Raw genomic sequence first — 20381 nt, 5'->3', positions numbered from 1 at the left:
GAATCCTGCGGATATTATTTCAAGAGGCATGACCCCAGTGCAGCTGCAGTGCGAACCACGCTGGTTTCACGGGCCTTGCTGGCTGAAGTTAGATCAGCAGTACTGGCCCAAAGTGCTAGAAATCGATGAGAACAAGTTCAACATGGCGGATCTGGAGAGTAAAGCCATTGCAGCAGCCCTTCCAACCGTCAGTCCGAGTGAAATTTTCCGCCTTCGATCGTCTCTGGTAGATCTTGTGCGACTGACTGTCTATATTCAACGGTTTAAATGGAATTCGTCTCCAGTGAATCAACTCTGCAGGAAAGTGGGCTGCATCACTTCCCATGAGTACGGCGATGCGATCAAGGCTCTCGTGAAATTGTCTCAGCAAGAAAGTTTTCCCCAGGAACTAGCAGACCTTTTCAAGAGTGGTCAGGTGCAAGATTCGTCCAGAATATCTCCGCTCAATCCGCAACTTGCTGAAGGCTTACTCTGCGTTGGCGGCCGGCTGAAGAACGCTGCTGTATCGGAGCGTTGGAAACATCCCTACATCCTGGATCATCGGCATCCCTTCGCACGACCAGTTGTAGCTTACTATCATCAGAAGCATTTCCATGCCGGTCAGCAACAAGTAGTTTCCAACGTTCGAGAGCAGTTCTGGCCTACAAGCATCAGGAAACTGACTAGACAAGTCACCTACCTTCCGAGCGAGTAACGCCATGCTTCCCATTCCAGAAGGTTGGTGTCGACTACTGCGGACCGTTTTACGTAGTCTACCCTCAGCGTCGAGTGCATCCGATCAAGTGCTTTGTGGGCAGTGTTCGTATGCTTGGTTACAAAGGCAGTGCATCTGGAGCTATCAGCGGATCTCACTACTCAAGCGTTCCTGGCTGCGTTGAGGAGGTTCACATCTCGTCGTGGAAAACCGTCTCTCATCATGTGTGATAATGCGAAGAACTTTGTTGGCTCCAAGAGGGAATTGGATGAACTCGCACGGTTGTTCGACAGCCAACAGTTCAAAGAAGCAGTATTACGACATACGGCAGAGGACAGAATCGAGCTTCGTTTCATTCCGGCACGATCACCGAACTTCGGAGGGCTTTGGGAATCAGCGGTTAAATCATTCAAGATCCTGTTCAAACGAACGATTGGCACCCGCAGCCTGGTATACGACCAGATGCAGACCGTGCTGGCTCAGACGGAAGCAATCCTGAATTCCCGACCCCTGACACCCATTAGCAACGATCCAGACGACTTCTAAGCGCTTACACCAGGACATTTCTTGATTCAGCGGCCATTCCAGAGCCCAATCTCTGTGCAATTCCCGAAAACAGACTTTCAGCTTGGCAAATGGTGCAAGCATTTACCCAGAAACTGTGGAAGAAATGGTCGGAGCAGTATTTGTCAAATCTCCACAACAGGACAAAATGGACGCGTCAGAGGAACAACATAGCAATTGGAACTATGGTTGTTCTCAAGGAGGAGAATCTCCCACCGTTGAAGTGGCAGCTGGCACGGGTGACAGAGGTTCACCCAGGATCTGACGGAAATATCCGAGTTGCAACCGTCCGGACCAAGGAAGGCAGTTACAGGCGAGCGATCTCAAAGATCTGTGTACTGCCAATCAGAGACAATCTTTCTATGTCAGAAGAGGAGAACTAGGACTCCTCCAACGGCGGAGGTCGAGAGGCCTCCGCACACCCAGTTAAGTTATGCATTATTTCAAATTTCTAAAAAGTAATCGCTCAACCCAAAACACCCGACACTCTTTCGCCAAATTTGAGTTGTCTAGCGTCCAATTTCGAGGTAATATGTGTCATTTTCGGTGGTGGTATTTGCATGTGCATCCAGTCTTGTTGAGGTCCAGTCAAGACGGTGTTTAGCAATGGTGCTAACCGTCAAATTTATGTTCAGCTCGATTCGAAATTCACACTCCCAAACACGTTTGATATTTGGAGGTACGACCAAACAGTGACAGTAATCCTGAGGAAGAAGTGCGCAAATTCGTCCTCCTGGTTCTACGCTGTGATCGCCAGCAGGTATGGCCAACCTGCTTGTACTTTCTCAGCAATGTGGGTCCAACATCACAGTCACCGTAGTTCAATCGTCGAATGTCAGAACGTCGTCTCGAATCGAATCGTACGCAGAGGGATGGTCGACGCCACACGGGCGTCCACCGGAGGCCTTAGGGCCTCCGTCCAGGCAAGTTGTTTTGATTTTCAGTAGTTCTATTGAAAAAGCACCCTCTTATTTTATTCAGAGATCACATCGGACGCACCGTGCGGATCGGCCGTGAACATCGTCACGCACCGCACGGATCACTTCAGTATCGCATCAGCTAGAACATCAACCACCGAAACCACACGTACCAAACCACGGAAAGTAAGCGGGGACCCAAATCACCCGATATTAATGTTCGGTTTAACGGAACCACAATCCAAGGCATCGTTCCTGTTGAGCCGTCGATCGGATGAAAGAATAGTTCCAATCCTAGAAGGAAAACATCACCAACAACACGTATTTCAGTACCGTAAAAATATATGTACTCTGTTCGCGTAATAAAATAGTTTTATAAATTAAAGTCCACCGCGTTATTTAAAGTGTGTCCCAAGGAACCTGAAGAAAGTAGTGTCTCGCGAACACCATTGATTATTGGCCAAGTTATTAGCATTTAAAGTCTGACAAATTTTCGTTGCATTTCCCTGAATTCTCACGCAACACGAGAAAAGGGCCTATCATTGTTGACCGATTCTCTTCATCGATTTTCTTTTTCGCGAATAAACCGACTGCAAATTAATTTCGTATTGAGTGTGTTGTTTCAGGCGCAAGCTAACATCATCTTCTGTCGAACTGTGCTGCAAGCTTAGCGAGAAATTCGTTTATGTTGCCGTGGTAAACCAAAGAGAAAGTCGATGAAGAGAATCGATCAACGAGGATAGGTCCTTTTCAAATGTTACGCGAGAATTGGCATCCTTCCCGAAAGACGTAGTCCTACGTCAAAATCGAATGGACAAAAGGTCGAATTATGAGAAGTGGGACAAATGATCGAAACGTTACAAATTGGACAAAAAGACAAGATCGAATAGCCCAAAGAGGACAAAAGATCGAATGGACAAATGATTGAATGGTCCAAAAGGGAGCAAAGGTCGAATGGACAAAATTTCGAATGGCATAAAAACGGAAATCATGCAAACATGCACAGTTCCTTAGAATAATATTGTTTGGTTTTGGTTTATTCCATTATCATCATTTCTCCTTCTATAAATCTCTGCTCGTTCTTTCCTCGGGTTGAATTTAAAATATTCCACCTTTTCCTGATTTGCTCCTGTTTCTGATTGCCACGTCGTCCGTGTTGGGATGGCAACCACTGCTCGGTTTGCCCCCACCAAACTACGGCACTGCGTAGAGGAAAAACGTCACTTTGTTTACTTTTGCTTTTCTCATTCCAAACACTTTTCTCGCAGAATACACACGTTGTTATTTGTAACCTAAAAAGTAGTTCGCGTTTCTTTCTCCTGGTCCATCCGAAATCCCATTAGGTTATGGGCCCAGGACATTTCGGTGCCGCGGAAAAAGTTTAATCGTCGTCGCGAAGATGGAGGAAGTGAAGAGTGATCGTTTTCTCGTTGCCTTGTTCGATGGGACAAATTACGCCGCGTGGAAGTTCCGCGTCCAAGTGCTTTTGGAGGAGCACGAGCTGTGGGACTGTGTGCAAACGGAGCTTGACGATTTGGTCGAGTTGGCAGAGCGAGACAACGATACTGCTGCACAGCGAACGGAGAAAAATGCGTTGCGCGAGAAGAGGAAGAAAAGAGAGCGGAAGTGCAAATCAATGCTGGTTTCCCGAATTCATGACTCCCAGCTGGAGTACGTCCAGGACAAGGCCACTCCGAAGCAGGTCTGGGATGCACTCAAGCGCGTCTTCGAAAGGAAGAGCATCGCCAGTCGGATGCACCTCAAACGTCAAATGCTGAGCATGCGATTCGACGGTGGGCGACTGCAGGACCACTTCCTTCGGTTCGACAAGCTGCTGCGTGAATACCGGGGAACCGGCGTGGCCATGGAAGATCTGGATGCAGTGTGCCATTTGCTGCTGACTCTAGGTCCGGCGTACTCCACAGTCGTCACCGCCCTCGAGACGATGCCGGAGGAAAACCTGACAATGGAATTTGTCAAGTGTCGTTTACTCGACGAGGAAACGAAGCAAAAGAGTGTTGATTCGGAGAAGTTTCCCTCCAACAGTGATACCGCTGCATTTTCCGGGACGAAGCAGCAGAAGAAGATTCGGTGTTTCCGGTGCAAAAAGGAAGGGCATAAGCTAGCTGACTGCCCGGAGAAGAAGAAGCCGTCTGAACAGAAAGGACATCGCAGTTCGAAAGCGAACGTTGCCGAGTCGGCTGACCGGGATCGGGATGGTGTATGTTTCGTCGGTGTCAGTGGCTGTGGTGCATCGCAGCAGGCACGACGATCGAAATGGTTCATCGATTCCGGCGCGTCAGATCATCTGGTTCGGGACAAAGAGCTCTTCACGGAACTTCATCGACTGGAAAACCCGGTCGAAATTGCTGTTGCTAAGGACGGCGAGTCCATCGTCGCAGAGCACAGTGGAACAGTGAAAGTGATGTCGATTGCCGATGGCAGAAACATTGAGTGCACCGTGAAAAACGTACTGTTTATACCGCAACTTCGATACAATTTGTTTTCGGTTTCGCGTGTTGAGAAAGCTGGCATGAGTGTCGTGTTCGAGCGGGGAAAAGCGCTGATCTATCGCGATTCCGAAATTGTGGCCAGTGGAAAACGTTGTGATTCGCTGTACGAGCTGGATTTTGAACCGATCGGGAAAAGTGAAAACGAAAAAGCGCTGTCGTGCGGTCGGGTTCCGAAAGATTTCGAGCTATGGCATCGTCGGTTCGGCCATATATCCGCGAAGAATCTCGAAGTGCTCATGCGGAACGACATGGTGTCGGGACTGAAAGTTGACAATGACAAGAAACAGAGTGGATCGATTACGTGTGAGCCGTGTATCGCCGGGAAGTTGGCTCGGAAGCCGTTTTCGCGGAGTGAAGAGAGACGTTCGTCGCGGGTGCTCGAACTGATTCACTCGGACGTGTGTGGCCCCGTGACGCCCGTTGGATTGTACGGTTCAAGGTTCTTCGTCACCTTCATCGACGACTGGACGCACTTCACAGTCGTGTTTCTGATGGAGTCGAAGAGAGAGGTGCTGCGCTGTTTCGAACAGTATGAGGCCATGGTGACGGCCAAATTCGGCAAGCAAATTTCTCGGCTACGGTGTGACAACGGAGGTGAGTACACCGGCAAACATTTTAAAAAATTCTGTGCAAATAAAGGTATCCAGATGGAACTGACGGTGGCCTACACCCCTGAGCAGAACGGTGTCAGCGAGCGGATGAGCCGTACGCTCGTTGAGAAAGCCAGGGCAATGTTAGTGGATTCGGGCGTAAGCAAGGAGTTCTGGGGCCAGGCCGTGCAGACAGCTGCCTACTTGCTGAACAGGAGTCCCACCTGTGCGGTGCAGACGAAGAAGACGCCGTTCGAGTTGTGGGAAGATAAGAAACCGGACGTTTCGAAACTGAGAGTGTTTGGGTGTTCCGTGTTCGTGCACGTACCGTCGCAGCTTAGGAAGAAGTTGGACTCTAAATCGTGGCGCGGCATTTTTCTCGGTTATTCTCCCAATGGTTACAGAGTTTGGGATCCGGTAAAGCGCCGGATTGTGACCGCTCGAGATGTGGTTTTTGTGGAGACGGATATCGGGCAAGAGGAGCAGCCCAAGCCTGTTGCTGGTGATCAGTTCGTCGAGATTTCGTCGAGTCCAGTTCCGGAGAGCGAAGAAGAAGAAGCTGACGGTGGTGGTGATGCTGAGTCGTCTGAGGAAGAGTATGAAAGCTTGTCTGAAGAATCTTCCGGTGAATCCAGTGAATCCGGGGATGAAACAGCGGATGTTAACCTGGAGGATGGTAGACCGCAACGAGATCGTGCTCCACCGGCATGGCATAGAGACTTTGAGTTTGAGTACGCTGGATTCGCCTTAAACGCAATGAGTTACGTCGACAACATTCCGGGTTCGATTGCTGAGCTGAAACGGCGTGACGATTGGGGCAACTGGAGATTAGCCATAGAAGAGGAAATGGATTCGCTGCGGCGGAACAACACGTGGACATTGACAGAGCTTCCCGCTGGTAGGAAGGCTGTGTCCTGTAAGTGGGTGTTTCGTATTAAGCGCGGGGATGGCGATCTACCTGACCGGTATAAGGCGAGACTGGTAGCCCGTGGCTTCAGTCAAAGGCAAGGCTTCGACTATACGGAAACCTACTCTCCGGTGGCGAAATTGGACACCCTTCGGACGGTTCTGGCGTTGGCGAATCGTGACCGTTTGCATGTTCACCAGATGGATGTGCGGACGGCGTTTTTGAATGGCACGCTTAGTGAGGAGATCTTCATGACCCAGCCGGATGGATTTCAGCAGGGGAAGAATCTGGTCTGCCGTTTAAATCGTTCCATTTACGGGCTCAAGCAAGCGTCCCGTGCCTGGAATCAGAGGTTTCACGAGTTCACCGAGAAGCTGGGATTGAAGCAGAGCGCCAATGATCAGTGCCTGTACACCATGGGCGAGGGACGAGAAAGGATCATCGTCATAGTGTACGTCGATGATGTTTTGATCGTCGGAGCGTCGTTGCAGACCGTGAAGGCAATTAAACGGAAGTTCAGCGAAGAATTTGAGATGACTGATGCTGGTGAGGTGAAGCAGTTTCTCGGGATGACGATCAAGAGGAACGTTGAAGCTGGAACCATGAAGATCAGCCAGACAGGGTATCTTGAGAGCTTGCTTCGCCGCTTCGACATGATGGAGTGCAAATCGATTTCGACTCCCATGGAGAATCGCCTGCGGTTGGAGAAAGGGGTAGAGGAGCGGAGGACAGATAAACCCTATCGAGAGCTGGTAGGGTGTTTGATGTATGCTTCGCTCACGGCTCGGCCTGACTTGTCTGCTGCCGTGAACTACTATAGCCAGTTCCAGGCCTGCCCGAATGAGGAACACTGGGTGCACCTCAAACGGGTTCTCAGATATGTGAAGGGGACGCTGGACTACGGACTGTTGTACAAAGCGGAGACGGAAGAGGAGCTGTTGCAGGTTTTCTCGGATGCGGACTGGGCAAATGACCTCATCGATCGGCGATCAGTCACAGGCTGTATTTTCAAGGTTTCGGGATGCACAGTCAGTTGGACGACAAGAAAACAGCACACGGTGTCGTTGTCATCTACCGAGGCGGAACTCGCGGCGCTGGTGACGGCTGCATGTCATACGCTGTGGATGAAACGACTTCTTCTGGATCTCGGGTACGAGCCCAATGGTCCTATAACGATTCTGGAAGATAACCAATCAACCATCAGAATTGCTGAGGATGCAAGAGACCATGGACGCCTGAAACATGTGGATACCAAGTATCACTTCTTGAGGGAGCTCATTCAACAAGCGGTGATTACAGTGGAGTTCGTTTGCTCATCGGACCAGCAGGCGGACATTATGACGAAGGCCCTACCTTCGGCATCCTTCAAGAAGCTGCGATCGGAGCTAGGTATTGGACCTTGCTGTGGTTGAGCAGGGGTGTTGGGATGGCAACCACTGCTCGGTTTGCCCCCACCAAACTACGGCACTGCGTAGAGGAAAAACGTCACTTTGTTTACTTTTGCTTTTCTCATTCCAAACACTTTTCTCGCAGAATACACACGTTGTTATTTGTAACCTAAAAAGTAGTTCGCGTTTCTTTCTCCTGGTCCATCCGAAATCCCATTAGTCCGAAGCTTTAATAAACGGAGGAACGACAACAGAGCTTTAATATAGTTTTATAGGTTCAATCAAAACGATGCGCAACCAAATGGTACTCGATTATGACGGTGTGGTTTGGGAAGAACGTTTATTTCATGAAAACAGTGATAACATTATTACTTTTTATTTGTACATTTTCAAAGGTTTTTCATGAAAAATAGGCGAAAAAAAAATGGCAGATTGTGAAAGTTATTTCCTATCGATTGGTGTCTTTGGATTTTAATTTCATATATACATGATAAAGTTATAAGCGTTCAAAACCTTACACCTTTTCGTGACGGTCGCAAGACGATGTCTACGTCAAAAAACCTAAGAAATCTATCGCACTTGCGCACGCTACAGTAAGTACGTGTGTTGGCACTAGAAACTGCCAATGAAATGAAATTGATTCATCACTCTTATTTCACCCTATCTAAGCTTTAACCACAATTTCTCCACCCCATTAGCCCAAACGAAAGAATTGAATTAAAGCAAACCCCACTAAAATGCCCATTCTATTCTTCTGCTTCATTACAGTCAGCTGCGATCACACGGCGCGTCAATCCGGAAGACAACAACGATAGAGAGAGAGAGAGAGAGAGTGTGTGTGTTGAAATCAGGACAAATTTCAATCTAATCAAATCCGCAGGGAATGCGGTGGTGGTCCGGAGGAGGAGGCAACCGAGCTAGAAAGAAACAATTTCTGATGTAAAAAGCGTCCGCGGTTTGACGGGCGCGTGAGGTAGAGTTAGAGAGTGAAAATTTTCGAGAGGAACAGACGAGCAGGGCAGCAGGAAAGCAGGGAGCAGAGTGGAGGTTTCCCCGTGCGGACCGCTGCCGGGAGCCGGGTGGCCGGGAGGACCGAGAGAGACATGAGTCTCCGAGGATTTATAGCAGTGCTTCTGGTCGGAATCAACGTTATTGCAGGTAGTAACTTTTCCATTAATTCTTCTTGAACCGTAATTCAATTAGGTCATGTCCGTCGTTTCTCGCATTTTACACGTCTTGTTTGAAATTTCCAGCCGGAACGTCGTTGCTGTTGGGATTACTGGTGGCAGGTGCTCGGCCAGTCGGGGCGAGCGAAGGTTTGGTCAGTCAGCTTCAAGAGCATCAACAGCAGCAGCAGCAACAACAACAACAGCCTCAATCACAGCAAGCGCTGGTGGTGGTAGAACCACCGCAGCTTGGCCTACTACGATCACCGCCGGCGGTGACTGAACCCACACCGAATGCTGCCGCGGATATCATCAACCTGGACCGGGATGGCGGAGTTAGTTTCATTCCACGGAAGGACTTTCGACCGCAGAGGGCGGTCCCGGCCGAGTACGCCGGGGCTTCGGCCATGCCACACTGCGAGTCGTTTACGATGGGTAACCCGGACCAGAAAATGCTGTACAGCCCGGGAGCTCCGGGAAACTACCCGAACAATAGCGACTGCGTCGTAGTGCTGGAGGCCCCGTTGGGGTCTCTGGTGAGGCTAGACTTTCGAGATCATTTCCATATCGAACCGTCGGAGGAGTGTAAATACGATTTTCTAGAGGTAGGTCGTCGTCGTCGTCATGGCTTGGCGCTCGCTCGCAGCCACCCTGGCCTTGATCTTTTGCCTGTGCTGTGTGAGAGCGTGAGCGCGGTGAGCGAGTGCAGCTGTACGATCGTCGGAAAATGTGAAAATCATCATCGTCATCGTGATCTTCTTTCTTTTCTTTTTTTCATTTCCCCCGCACAACAGATCCGAGACGGTGCCCACGGTTTCTCGACGCTGATTGGCAAGTACTGCGGTACGACCTACCCGCCGATGATCACCTCGAAGGACCGCTTCCTCTGGTTGCGCTTCCACTCGGACGAGAACATCGAGTACAACGGTTTCATCGTCGTCTACGAATACGTGCCAAGGCCGACGTCATGTAAGTTTGCGTTTGCGGGGACGGGGATGGGCACGGGGGATTCGTGATGCTAGAGTGTAGAGAAATTTTGGATGACATTTTCACAACACGAACGCGATCGCAGGGTAGGGGAACCGACTGTCGGACAATGGGGCTTCTGGGAAAAAATGTCACATCAGCGCAAACAAACAAACCGAAAGCAGTCTGCTAATCGAAGGGACGGCGTCTGGCGATCGTAAATTATGAATTGAAAACCGCCACTGAAACAACTCGTTTTTGGGTGAGTCAGTTTTTTTTGGTTGACATCGCGGTGGGTAGAGTCTACCGTAATGCATCGGAATCCGGACACTAAGTTCATATAAGTCCGGATGATTTTAAAAGTTGATTATCCTTGCCTATCATGCTCAGAATTTAACATGACTTAAGGAGAATCGCTGTGGCAACCTTGTTTCTGATTGATCCTACTGGCGACTCAAAATTTCAAGAGCACAAATTTTAGGGAGATGCAATCTAATGAGCGATGTCGAAACAGTGTCCGAGATTTGGGATCCAGAATATTCGAAGTGATAGAGCATATCAGTCATCATGATGGCCATTTGTGGAATCTTCAAGGGATCACCTTAATGTCATCGTTCAGAATCATTACATAGTTTATTATGTTGCAAAGAAGACGTAATATTTAATTAATTATTAGATGTTCGGATTAAAGGCTGCTTTACAGTTCGGAAACAATGTCACGGGATTTGATTCCGGCCACGGAAAAGCAAGTTCATGAATGTTTAGGTAATTTTAACCCATGTTTTCTTTAAGATTCATTTCTTTTACATGCATTATTATGCCTGTAGATATCAAATGCAGCTACGCTACTTTATGTAAATTTAATTTGAGGCAGCCGAGTGTTGAGTATAACAAAATTATCATTAGGTAACTTACTTGAAGAGTGACAAAACACAAATCCCATGACCGATTTCCCGAACTGTAAACCAGCCATAAAGAACCGTCCGGTATTCGGGGCATAGCGGTTTATCTGTACATCGAAGGTGGCGGAAAACAAGCACTCCGCCGTCCCCGGTGGAGCGAGCAGTAGGCGGTGAAGTCAGGAGCAGGGAAAGCGTCTGTTTTATTTTCAACTTAACGACACTGTCTCGGTCTACGGTATCTCGGTAATGGCGCACAAATGGTATTTGTGTGAGTCGGAGAATGAGCGTGAGGGAATGTGTTTTTGGTATTCCCACTCGATTTCGAGTGTCCCCGACTATCCAACGAATGGCGGTGTCCAATAATTACATACCACAGAGCGTCCGAGGGTGTATGGCTGTTTCAACGGAGGTGAAGCTAGGTTTCTGGTCGACGGGGTTCAATTTGGACCTCCACATTCTAATGTTCAAATCTCGATTACTTTTTCAAACGGTCCTTGATAACAGATGTAAACAAATCGAGTTAATCGATGCAAAATACAGGCCGGACTCGATTATCCGGGGCTCGATTATCCGGAGAAAATGGCTCGATTATCCGGAGTCATATTTTTTTTTACCTATCTTGTAAATTATTTTTCATAAACCGACTTTCGATCAGAGGACGAGTAACATACATCGTTCGACTCAGTCTAATAAGATCTAGAAATGACTATATTTAAGTGTTTGTGTGCCTTTGTTACAAAATCCGGCGTTAAGTGGTTTTGAATTAACTTTGACCTGAAAGCAATCGAACATATCATGTGCCACAACAACATACAAAAACTGAATCCCATGATGGTCCGTTCACTAATTACGTCACGTTTCAGGGGGGGGGGGAATGGCAACCGAACAAAATTTTTGAAGATCCGTAAAAAATTTACCAAAGGGCCTGTAACCCTTAACTTTGTACAACACACATGAGTTTTCCATTGCCATTTTGTTGCTGAAACGATCTGAAACCAACAAGTATTCCTCAAAAAACTTGTTTTGATCTAAGCAAGCTAAACTTTGATTACAGAAAACACCTAAAAAATGCGGATAATAGGGAAAATGTAAATGGAAACCGCGAAAACTGTGACCATACTACGTGGGATTTGACTTAATTGATTACAACATGGAGTATATCAAGATTCTGACAAGATAGAAAGTTACTGTCTCTGACAAAGTTGTTCAGGAGATCATAGCCTTGTCACTGGTGGACAGTAGTTCAGAATTTTCTCACTACGTAGCGCTAGTATACATGTGAAATTATCGCATGTGATATATCTCGAGATCCTGACCAGATAAAAAGTTACTGTCTTTCACAAAGTTTTTAAGGATATCAAAGCCTATTGCTTGGTGCTCAATAGTTCAGAATTTGCTCACTACGCGACGCTAGTATACACGTGAAATTCTCATATAAAATATCTCGAGTTCCCAACCAGTTAGAAAGGTACTGTCTTCGGCATAGTTGTTCAGGATGTCAAGGCTTTTTCGCAGGTGGACAGTAGTTCAGAGTTTTCTCACTTTGCGGCGCTACTATAGATGTGAAACTCTTGCATATAAAATATCTCTAGTTCCTGACCAGATAGAAAGTAAATATATTCGGCAAAGTTTTTCAGGAAGTCAAGATCTTTTTGTTGGTTGACAATGGTTTAGAATTTTCTCACTATGCGGTGCTAGTATATACGTGCCTTTCTCGCATATTCAATAGCTCGAGATCTTGATCAGCTAAAAAGTTGCTGTCTTCGGCAAAGTTGTTTAGGGGGTCAAGACTTTTTGGCTGGTAAACAGTAGTTAATAATTTTCTCACCACGTGGCGTTAGTATACATGTACACTTCTCGCATATGCTATATCTCGAGATCCTGATCAGATAGAAAGTTGTTCAGGAGGTCAAGGTCTTTTGGCTCGTGGACAGTAGTTCAGAATTTTCTCACTTCATGATGCTAGTATACATGCGAAATTCTCGCATATAAAATATCTCACGTTCTTGACCAGATAGAAAGTTACTGTCTTGAAAAAAGTTGCTTAGGAGTTGAAAGCCTAGAGTTTATGAGAAAATTCTAAACTATTGTTCACTAGCCAAAATACTTTGACCTCCAGTAGACAGTAACTTTCTATCTGAATAGGATCTCGAGATATAGCATATGCGAGAAGTGTACATCTATGCCACGTGGTGAGAAAATTCTGAACTACTGTTTACCAGCTAAAAATGCTTTGACCCCTGAACAACTTTGTCGAAGACAGTAACTTTCTATCTGGTCATGATCTCGAAACAAACCACATGCGAGAATTTCACGTGTATTCTAGCGCTACATAGTGAGAAAATTTTGAACTACTGTCAACTAGCGAAATCTATCTGATCAGAATCTCGAAATATTTTACATGTGAGAATTTCACGTGTATACTAGCGCCACGTAGTGTGAAAATTCTGAACTATTGTGCACCAAGCAATAGACATTGACCTCATGAACAACTTTTTCGAAGACAGTAATTTTCTACCTGTTCAGAATCTCGAGCTTAGCATACGCGAGAATTGTACACGTTTACTAGCGCCATGTGGTGACAAATTTCTAGGCTACCGTCAACCAGCCAAAAAGTCTTGACCCCCTGAACAAGGTTGCCGAAAACAGTAACTTTCTATCTGCTCAGGATCTCGAGCTATTGTAAATGCGAGAATTGCATGTGTATACTAGCACCGAGTAGGGAGAAAATTCTGAACAACTGTCCACCAACGAAAAGATCTTGACTTCCTGAAAAACTTTGCCAAAGACATTTATTCTTTATCTCGTCAGGGTCTAGTGATGTATCACATGCGAGAACTGAACATGTATACGATCACTACCTAGTGAGAAGATTTTGAGCTACTGTTGATCAACAAAAAAGCTTTGCAAAGCTGAACAGCTTTGCCTAAGACAGTAACTTTCTATCTGGTCAGGATCTCGAGATATTTTATACTAGCGCCGTGTAATGAGAAAATTCTGAACTACTGTCCACCAGCCAAAACTACTTGACACCCTGAACAAGTTTGCCGAAGACAGTAACTTTTATCTGCTCAGGATCTCGAGCTATTGTATATGGAAAATTGCATGTATATACTACCGCCACGTAGTGAGAATTTTCTGAACTACTCCACCAACGAAAAGATCTGGACTTCCTGAAAAACTTTGCCGAAGACAGTAACTTTTTGTATGGTAAGGATCTAGAAATATTTTATATATGCGAGAATTTTACATGTATACTAGTGCCACGAAGTGAGAAAACGCTGAACTACTGTCCACCAACAAAAAGGCCTTGACCTTCTGAACAACTTTGCCCAAGACAGTAATTTTCTATCTGGTCAGGATCTCGAGATATTCCATGTTGTAACCAATTAATTCAAATCCCTTGTAGTACGGACACGGTTTATGCGGTTTCCATTCACATTTTCTCTATAATCCGCATTTTTGTGGGTTAACTGTGATAACATTTTTTTGAGTAATGACAAGTAATGATGAATTTTTGTGTATTTTTTTTTTTTTTTTTTTCATTCACGTATTTTCGATTCATTACTCGAGAGCAGTGAATTGTCCCTCGGTTTCATCCAGAGTGGTGTTCGTCACGCTTTCTCCTTCATGAAAATGTGAATCATGGTTAAGCACAGCATTGACTATGTCAGCATCAGACATGACATCGAATTCCGCATTCTCGTCTTCATTTTCGCCTGCAGCCGCTTTATCAGCAACCATCAGTTGAATTGTTACACTATCATTCCTAGAGCACCGGAACTAATATTTGCAATGTTAACATTTCAAAAATATTAATGGAAAATGGTCGAAATTGATCGAGTGCGTTAAGTTAGGAACCGCGTCAAATATGGTGCCTTCACGGTAGCCGTGATTTTTAGCCAAGCTCAACTTTGTCTCTACACACTCGTGTGAGTCGCGAGACTACGATTTTTCTCAAGTTGAGGGGCCAACCACGCCATGGGCTACACGTTCGCTTCTCAAACGGATGGTCCATGGGTTCAATTTCATTGATCTTCTTATCGAATTTTGATGTATTTTAATGTGCCTCATGAGAGGTTACTATCCAAGTCCGATTCTGTTCACATTCCCGGGGCACCTCAAACTTGTCCGGAAGTGGCCAATATGGTCCAAGGTACTTAATTTTTTCCACCATTGATCTGGTTATCGAATTTTGATATAATCTGATGTGTCGCATGATAGGTTATTATTCAAGTCTGGTTCTGGCCACTTTTCCGGAGGCACCCGGAACTTCCCCGGAAGTGGCCAATATGGTCCAAGGTACTTAATTTTTGCCACCGTTGATCTTGATATCAAATTTTGATTTAATTTGATGAGTCGCTTAGTGGGTTTTGTTCCTTTCAAGCCAAATTTAGCCTCATGGCACATAAACACCGGAACTTGTTCCGGCCATATCTACAAAACCAGTGGTCCGATTCCATAATCCTGCAATAGCGTTCAATGGGACCACTAAAAACATTAAATGAGATCACATAAGACCAAAACAAATTTTTTTTTTATGGCTCGATTATCCGGAGGGCTCGATTATCCGGAGTGAAATTTTTTTCAAGACTCCGGATAATCGAGTCCGCCCTGTATTGCACTTCTGTCATTACTTTCATTTGTTTAGACTTCCTAATGCATTAGGAAAAAGTGACACGTTGTGCTATTAGTGGGGACCAAATTTGCAACTCGCTCCATAAAATCAATTTGTGAACCTATTCTTGATCTTACTTACCATACCAATCAGGCTAAGGCATTAATGTCATCTGCTGTCTCCACTCTACTCGATCCATGGCCACACGTCACCAGCCTCGTAGACTTGGTCGATCCACCTTGCCCGCTACACACTAATCGAGTCAATACGGTTTTACCGAGTTTTTGAATTGCGGAACTGTTCGGTAAAAGTTTAAAAATCTGTGGAAAATTTATTAATGAGAAAATTTGTTCTGAACTTGTACATACTTAGTTCTGTTAACCCCATTTAATGATAGAAAATAAAATTGGTCGATTTCATTGATTCCTTACGGATAACGGTCATTTGAATTTTTACCGACTTTTTCAGTAATTCGAAAACCCAGTAAATAAATACTGACTCCTGTAAAAAAATCTTAGTGTGTAGCCTTCTTGATTCGTGCACCTCTTGGTCGCTCTTGGTCCCGCCGTCCGACGCTATTTGGCTGCCAACCCAACAAATAATTTTAGCTGCAGATTAGCTTATACAGCCAAAATTTGCCTTATGCAGCTAATTTTTGCCTGTATAAGCTAAGCTGCAGCTAAAATTGTTTGTTGGGAAGATATTGGAAACTTTAGACCTTCTCCACTGCTTGCCCCGCTACCGTAAAGTTGGAAGTGTTGCCCGTGTTGACATCCAACGATTTGGTCTTGTGGACGTTGATGGTGAGACCCGCCGCAGAGGAGCGTTCGGCTAGGTCATTGAGCGTACTCTGCATATCAGCCAAATCGAAGTCGTTGAGATGCTCCATGGTGATAGGCTGCCAAAGCAGCCCACGGTTCCGTACACGGTAAATTGCACCCACCATGATCTCGTCGATTACGATGAGGAACAGTAGCGGTGATACATCCTTGTCTCACACCAGCGACTACCCGGATAGGGTCGGACAAGCCTCCGTTATGCAGAACTACCTTTATCCGGGACTTCCTTGCGTCTTAGAGCGCCTCACAGAATCTCGTGATTGAGTCGGTCGAAAGCTTTTTCGTAGTCAACGAATACCAAATAAAGGGACTCTTGGAATTCATTGACCTTCTCCAGGATGATGCGGAGCGTGAAAATACGGTCCACACAAGATCTTCCGGCATGGAATCCTGTCTGCTGCCGCCGGAGAGTCGCGTCGATCTTTTCCTGTATACGATTCAGGATAACTTTGCACAGAGCTTTGAGAACAATACACAGTAACATGATGCATCGCCAATTGTCGCACACAGTTTGATCCCCCTTCGTTGAGACCTTCACTAAGAGCCCTGCATCCAGTCGGCCGGAAAAGTCGCGGTGTCCCAGATATTACAGAATAGTTGATGCCACATTTGAACGGATAGCATGGGGTCAGCTTTGAACATCTCTGCTGATATGCGATCAACCCCTGAAGCCTTGTTGGATTTCATGCTTCGGATAGCTGCTTCAATCTCCTGCAGTGATGGGGCCTCGGAATTGACGCGAGTGATGCGCCGCACCCTAGGCGGATCAAGCCGAGATGTTGATGGCTGGTTGGCCGTCGAAGTGCTCAAACCAGCGTTTCAGCTGGTCAGTGTCGTGAGTTATCGTAGTCGAGGCGTGTATCGCCAGTGTTTGTGGCTTTCTCCTCTTCGTCAGCCAGGGATTTCACCCACGCTCGCTTGTCCCGTCTATAAGAGCGCTTGACTTTCTTTTCTACACTGTACCAAACCACCGTCCTCTGTTCGAATGAAACCTCAGACCATTCAAATCGAAACATCGAAATCGCCTTTTCAAATGATAGCTGCAACCGGATGACGGTTGTTTTGAAATCAGATGATTTTCCTCTCGGATACAGGATAAACATTGTTATGAGAAGGGATAGGGCCTTCAGTTGGGATGCGTAATGCTCTCTGCTTAATGATAGTCATCCTAAATTGAAATGCATTTGGTACTGTTCAGCCCCTTAAAGCAAATCATTCAAAACTATGATGAAAATAATTCTATGGAACGTAACTTATTGCTCTGAGCAGACAAACGAGGTGAAAGCATAGCCATCGCTTTTAGAAGTGGTAAGAACATTGGTAAAGCGTGGAAACCGTAGATTGTCTATTTCGTGATGGAGGAAGTTTCCTCTGCCAACAAGTATTTTTTGCATCCATGATGAATGGCTGTTCATGGCTATTCAATATGGAAATGTAAACAATCGAATTAATATTCTAATCTAATGCATTTGCAAGTAATCCTCTGATTCCTGTATGTTTTACAACCAAATTTCAAATAAATATCATCCTTTATTTGGGCGACAGCTCATAAGTTGCTGACGAATTCAACCATAAGGAAATCATCCGAAATACGACAGCATATTGTTAAAGGGCTCGAGTAATACAATAATCATTCGAAGTATTGCGGATGTTTTCGTTCAGTGTAGAGTACCGTTGGCGGGCTTCGTTCTTGGCTCTTCTGGTTCTCACCCGCTCTATCGCGGCTTTTGCTTCTCTACGCTCCTCAATCTTCCTCTGGGTGCGCAGCTCACCCAGGTTGTTCTCGCTTGTTTCTATAAAGGCATTCTTGATGGTCGTCCATTGTTCTTCTACGCTGCCACCTTCTGGAACGTCCACAGCTCGAGTCTCAAGTTCGTCAACGAAAGACCTTTATACCGCTGGATCTTCAAGTCGGCGTGTGTTGAACCGCGGCCCGAGTCTCTCGAGTGATGGTCAGACTCGATGTCGACGCTGCGTTTATTCCGGACATCAAGAAGGCTCCGTCTCCATTTTCGGCTGATTTGATTTTAGGTATGTCCATCGCGGGAAACCCACGTAACTTTGTACACTGGCCGATGGGGGAAGAGTGAACCCCCGATCACCATGTCATTAGTGCCACACAATTCTGCAAATAGCTCACCGTTCTCGCTCATTTCGCCGAGACCATGGCGTCCCATGACACGCTCATAGTCCGTGTTGTCAGACCCGATCTTCGCATTGAAGTCGCCAGTGTAGATCTTGATGTCACTATTTGATACCACGATGGCATTCAGTTGACCGTAAAAATTCTCCTTGTCCTGTAGCTCGGCAGCATTGCACACTGGGGACAAAATCGAAACAATGTGTTAAAATTCAATAACTTCGGTGCTCGCTGGAACAAGAGACTAAAAAATAGTCATTCTTATAGAAAAATCGATTGGAGTGGGTTTCATCTTGGGCACGGTAGGGTAAGTTGGGGTTTTTCACAGTTTTGCCCTAAAATCTCCTATTTTGAATGCTGTATCTCAAGATACCGATGATATAGATGGATGATTTCTTCGGCAAAGTTGATCAGGAGGTCAAGGACTGTTGGATGATAGACAGAACAATCCAGAATTCCTCCGCTAGTTAGTGCTATCTATGATCTTCTCTGGCTATTACGTCCCAACTGTAACTTAACGCCTGCTCTCAACTTAGTGCTCTAGATGCATTTCCACAGTTGTTAATTGACAGCTTTTCAAGCCTTTTCGATTTTTACATGTGTATATTGTGTGGCAAGTACAATAATATACTATGCCCAAGGAAGTCGAGAAATTTTCCAATCTGAAATCCTAGACCAACCGGGATTCGAACCCAGCCACCTCCAGCATGGTTTGCTTTATAGTCGCAGGCTCCGACCGAGCTTATGGAGGCCCTCTGTTCTATGAATGTAATCAAACTAAAATGCGAGATGGTAGCCTAATTAACAAGTTTTGAGGACAATTTGGTGAACCTAGAACGTCTTAAACATATCAAATTCAAACGTAAATAATGTGCATGATATGTTTAACCCTGTTTGGATATGTTTTAATACAAAGGGCTTTGAATCAGTGAACCTGGATGAGAATTTGATCTGAACTCAAGGACAATTTGGAGAACCGTGAGTATCTTATACACCTAAAAATCAACTATAAACGAACAGCAGAAACTGTATAAACGTGTTTCGGAAAGTTTTGTCGGTGAGATCATCGTGCAGATTTTAGTTGATCCAGTAGATCAAATAATCTGGCCTCTAGAACAATTTGAAGAACCAAGAACTTCTAGTACACCTTAAATTGATGTTGTTTAGTTGCTAAGGACCTTGTATCAGTTATGGTTGATCAGGTAAATCATTTGATCTGAGCTCAAGACAATTTGGAGAACCTTGATTATAAATCAAAAACGATCCGTAGAAACTTTATGAACATGTCTTTGTAGGTTTTGTCGTTAAGGACATCGTGCAGTTCATGGTTGAGCCAGTAGATCAAATAATCTGAACTCTAAAGCAACTTGGAGAACCTAGAACATCTCATAGACCATCAATTAAAACGAAAATTATGTGCATTATAGTCATGGACCTGGGTGCATAAACTTACAATAATTATAAAAATTCATTCTGTTAAAAAAATGTCAAAATTAAGCAGAAAATATGAACCTCACTGTTTAAAACTTCTTTTGATTTTTCAACATTCTTATACGGTGGACGTCACTTATCCGTGTAAACAGTGAAAACATATTACTCTTTCTCCGAAAATGTATGGTTACGTCACTTTGTCTCCAGGCTTCCAAAACACATTTTTATCAAGAAGAGAGTGTTTTCTGGTGTATCTTAGGGTATAGATTATGAATATGAAGAAAAGTGAAAATTGACCATGGTGGCGTTTACGTTACTTTGTCATCTCACGGCAGTAAGGGCCTTGTACCGGTTATGACTGACCTGGTGAATTATTTGATCTGAGATCAAGGACAATTTGGTGAACCTTGAGCATCATATATACATCAAACTGATCATGAGCGATGTACAGAACCTCTTTGAACATGTTTGAGCAAGTTTCGACGCTGAGGACATTGTGCAGGCCTTGGTTGTCAAATGTTCTAAACTACAGAATACTTTGGATGACCTAGAACATCACTTGAGCTTCTTATATACATCCAAATAGATCAAGAACGATGCGCAGTTACTCCTTGAACATGTTTGGGCAGGTTTCGCCGCTGAGGTATTTTGCAGGACATTATCAAAAAGTGATGACCGGGTCATAGAACTTGTTATCAATTTGATATTTTACTTTGCTTGGGATTATGATTACATAGATCGCTACG

General features: G+C 45.3%; 2 protein-coding genes across 2 annotated transcripts in view; both read left to right on the top strand.

Moving 5' to 3' along the window:
• Nucleotides 1–20381, top strand: part of Neto (Neuropilin and tolloid-like) — a 316873-nt gene that overhangs the window by 270453 nt on the left and 26039 nt on the right. Inside the window, exons 3-5 of the mRNA XM_065236417.1 lie at nucleotides 8342–8731; nucleotides 8827–9344; nucleotides 9534–9708. Of these exons, the coding sequence (XP_065092489.1) occupies nucleotides 8677–8731; nucleotides 8827–9344; nucleotides 9534–9708 (748 nt within the window). The 5' untranslated portion in view covers nucleotides 8342–8676. The remainder of the gene's footprint in view (nucleotides 1–8341; nucleotides 8732–8826; nucleotides 9345–9533; nucleotides 9709–20381) is intronic.
• LOC135713266 (uncharacterized) lies at nucleotides 29–1240 on the top strand. Its single transcript, XM_065236355.1, has 2 exons — nucleotides 29–610; nucleotides 752–1240. The coding sequence occupies exons 1-2, from the start codon at nucleotides 29–31 to the stop codon at nucleotides 1238–1240; spliced, it is 1071 nt and encodes a 356-aa protein (XP_065092427.1).

This window comes from Ochlerotatus camptorhynchus, unplaced genomic scaffold (assembly GCF_037179485.1).
Source record: "Ochlerotatus camptorhynchus isolate MF236.1 unplaced genomic scaffold, CSIRO-AGI_Acam_v1.1 ptg000550l, whole genome shotgun sequence".
Lineage (NCBI taxonomy): Eukaryota > Metazoa > Arthropoda > Insecta > Diptera > Culicidae > Ochlerotatus > Ochlerotatus camptorhynchus.
The sequence above is the reverse complement of the archived record's forward strand: the minus strand, read 5'-3'. Positions and strand labels throughout refer to the sequence as shown.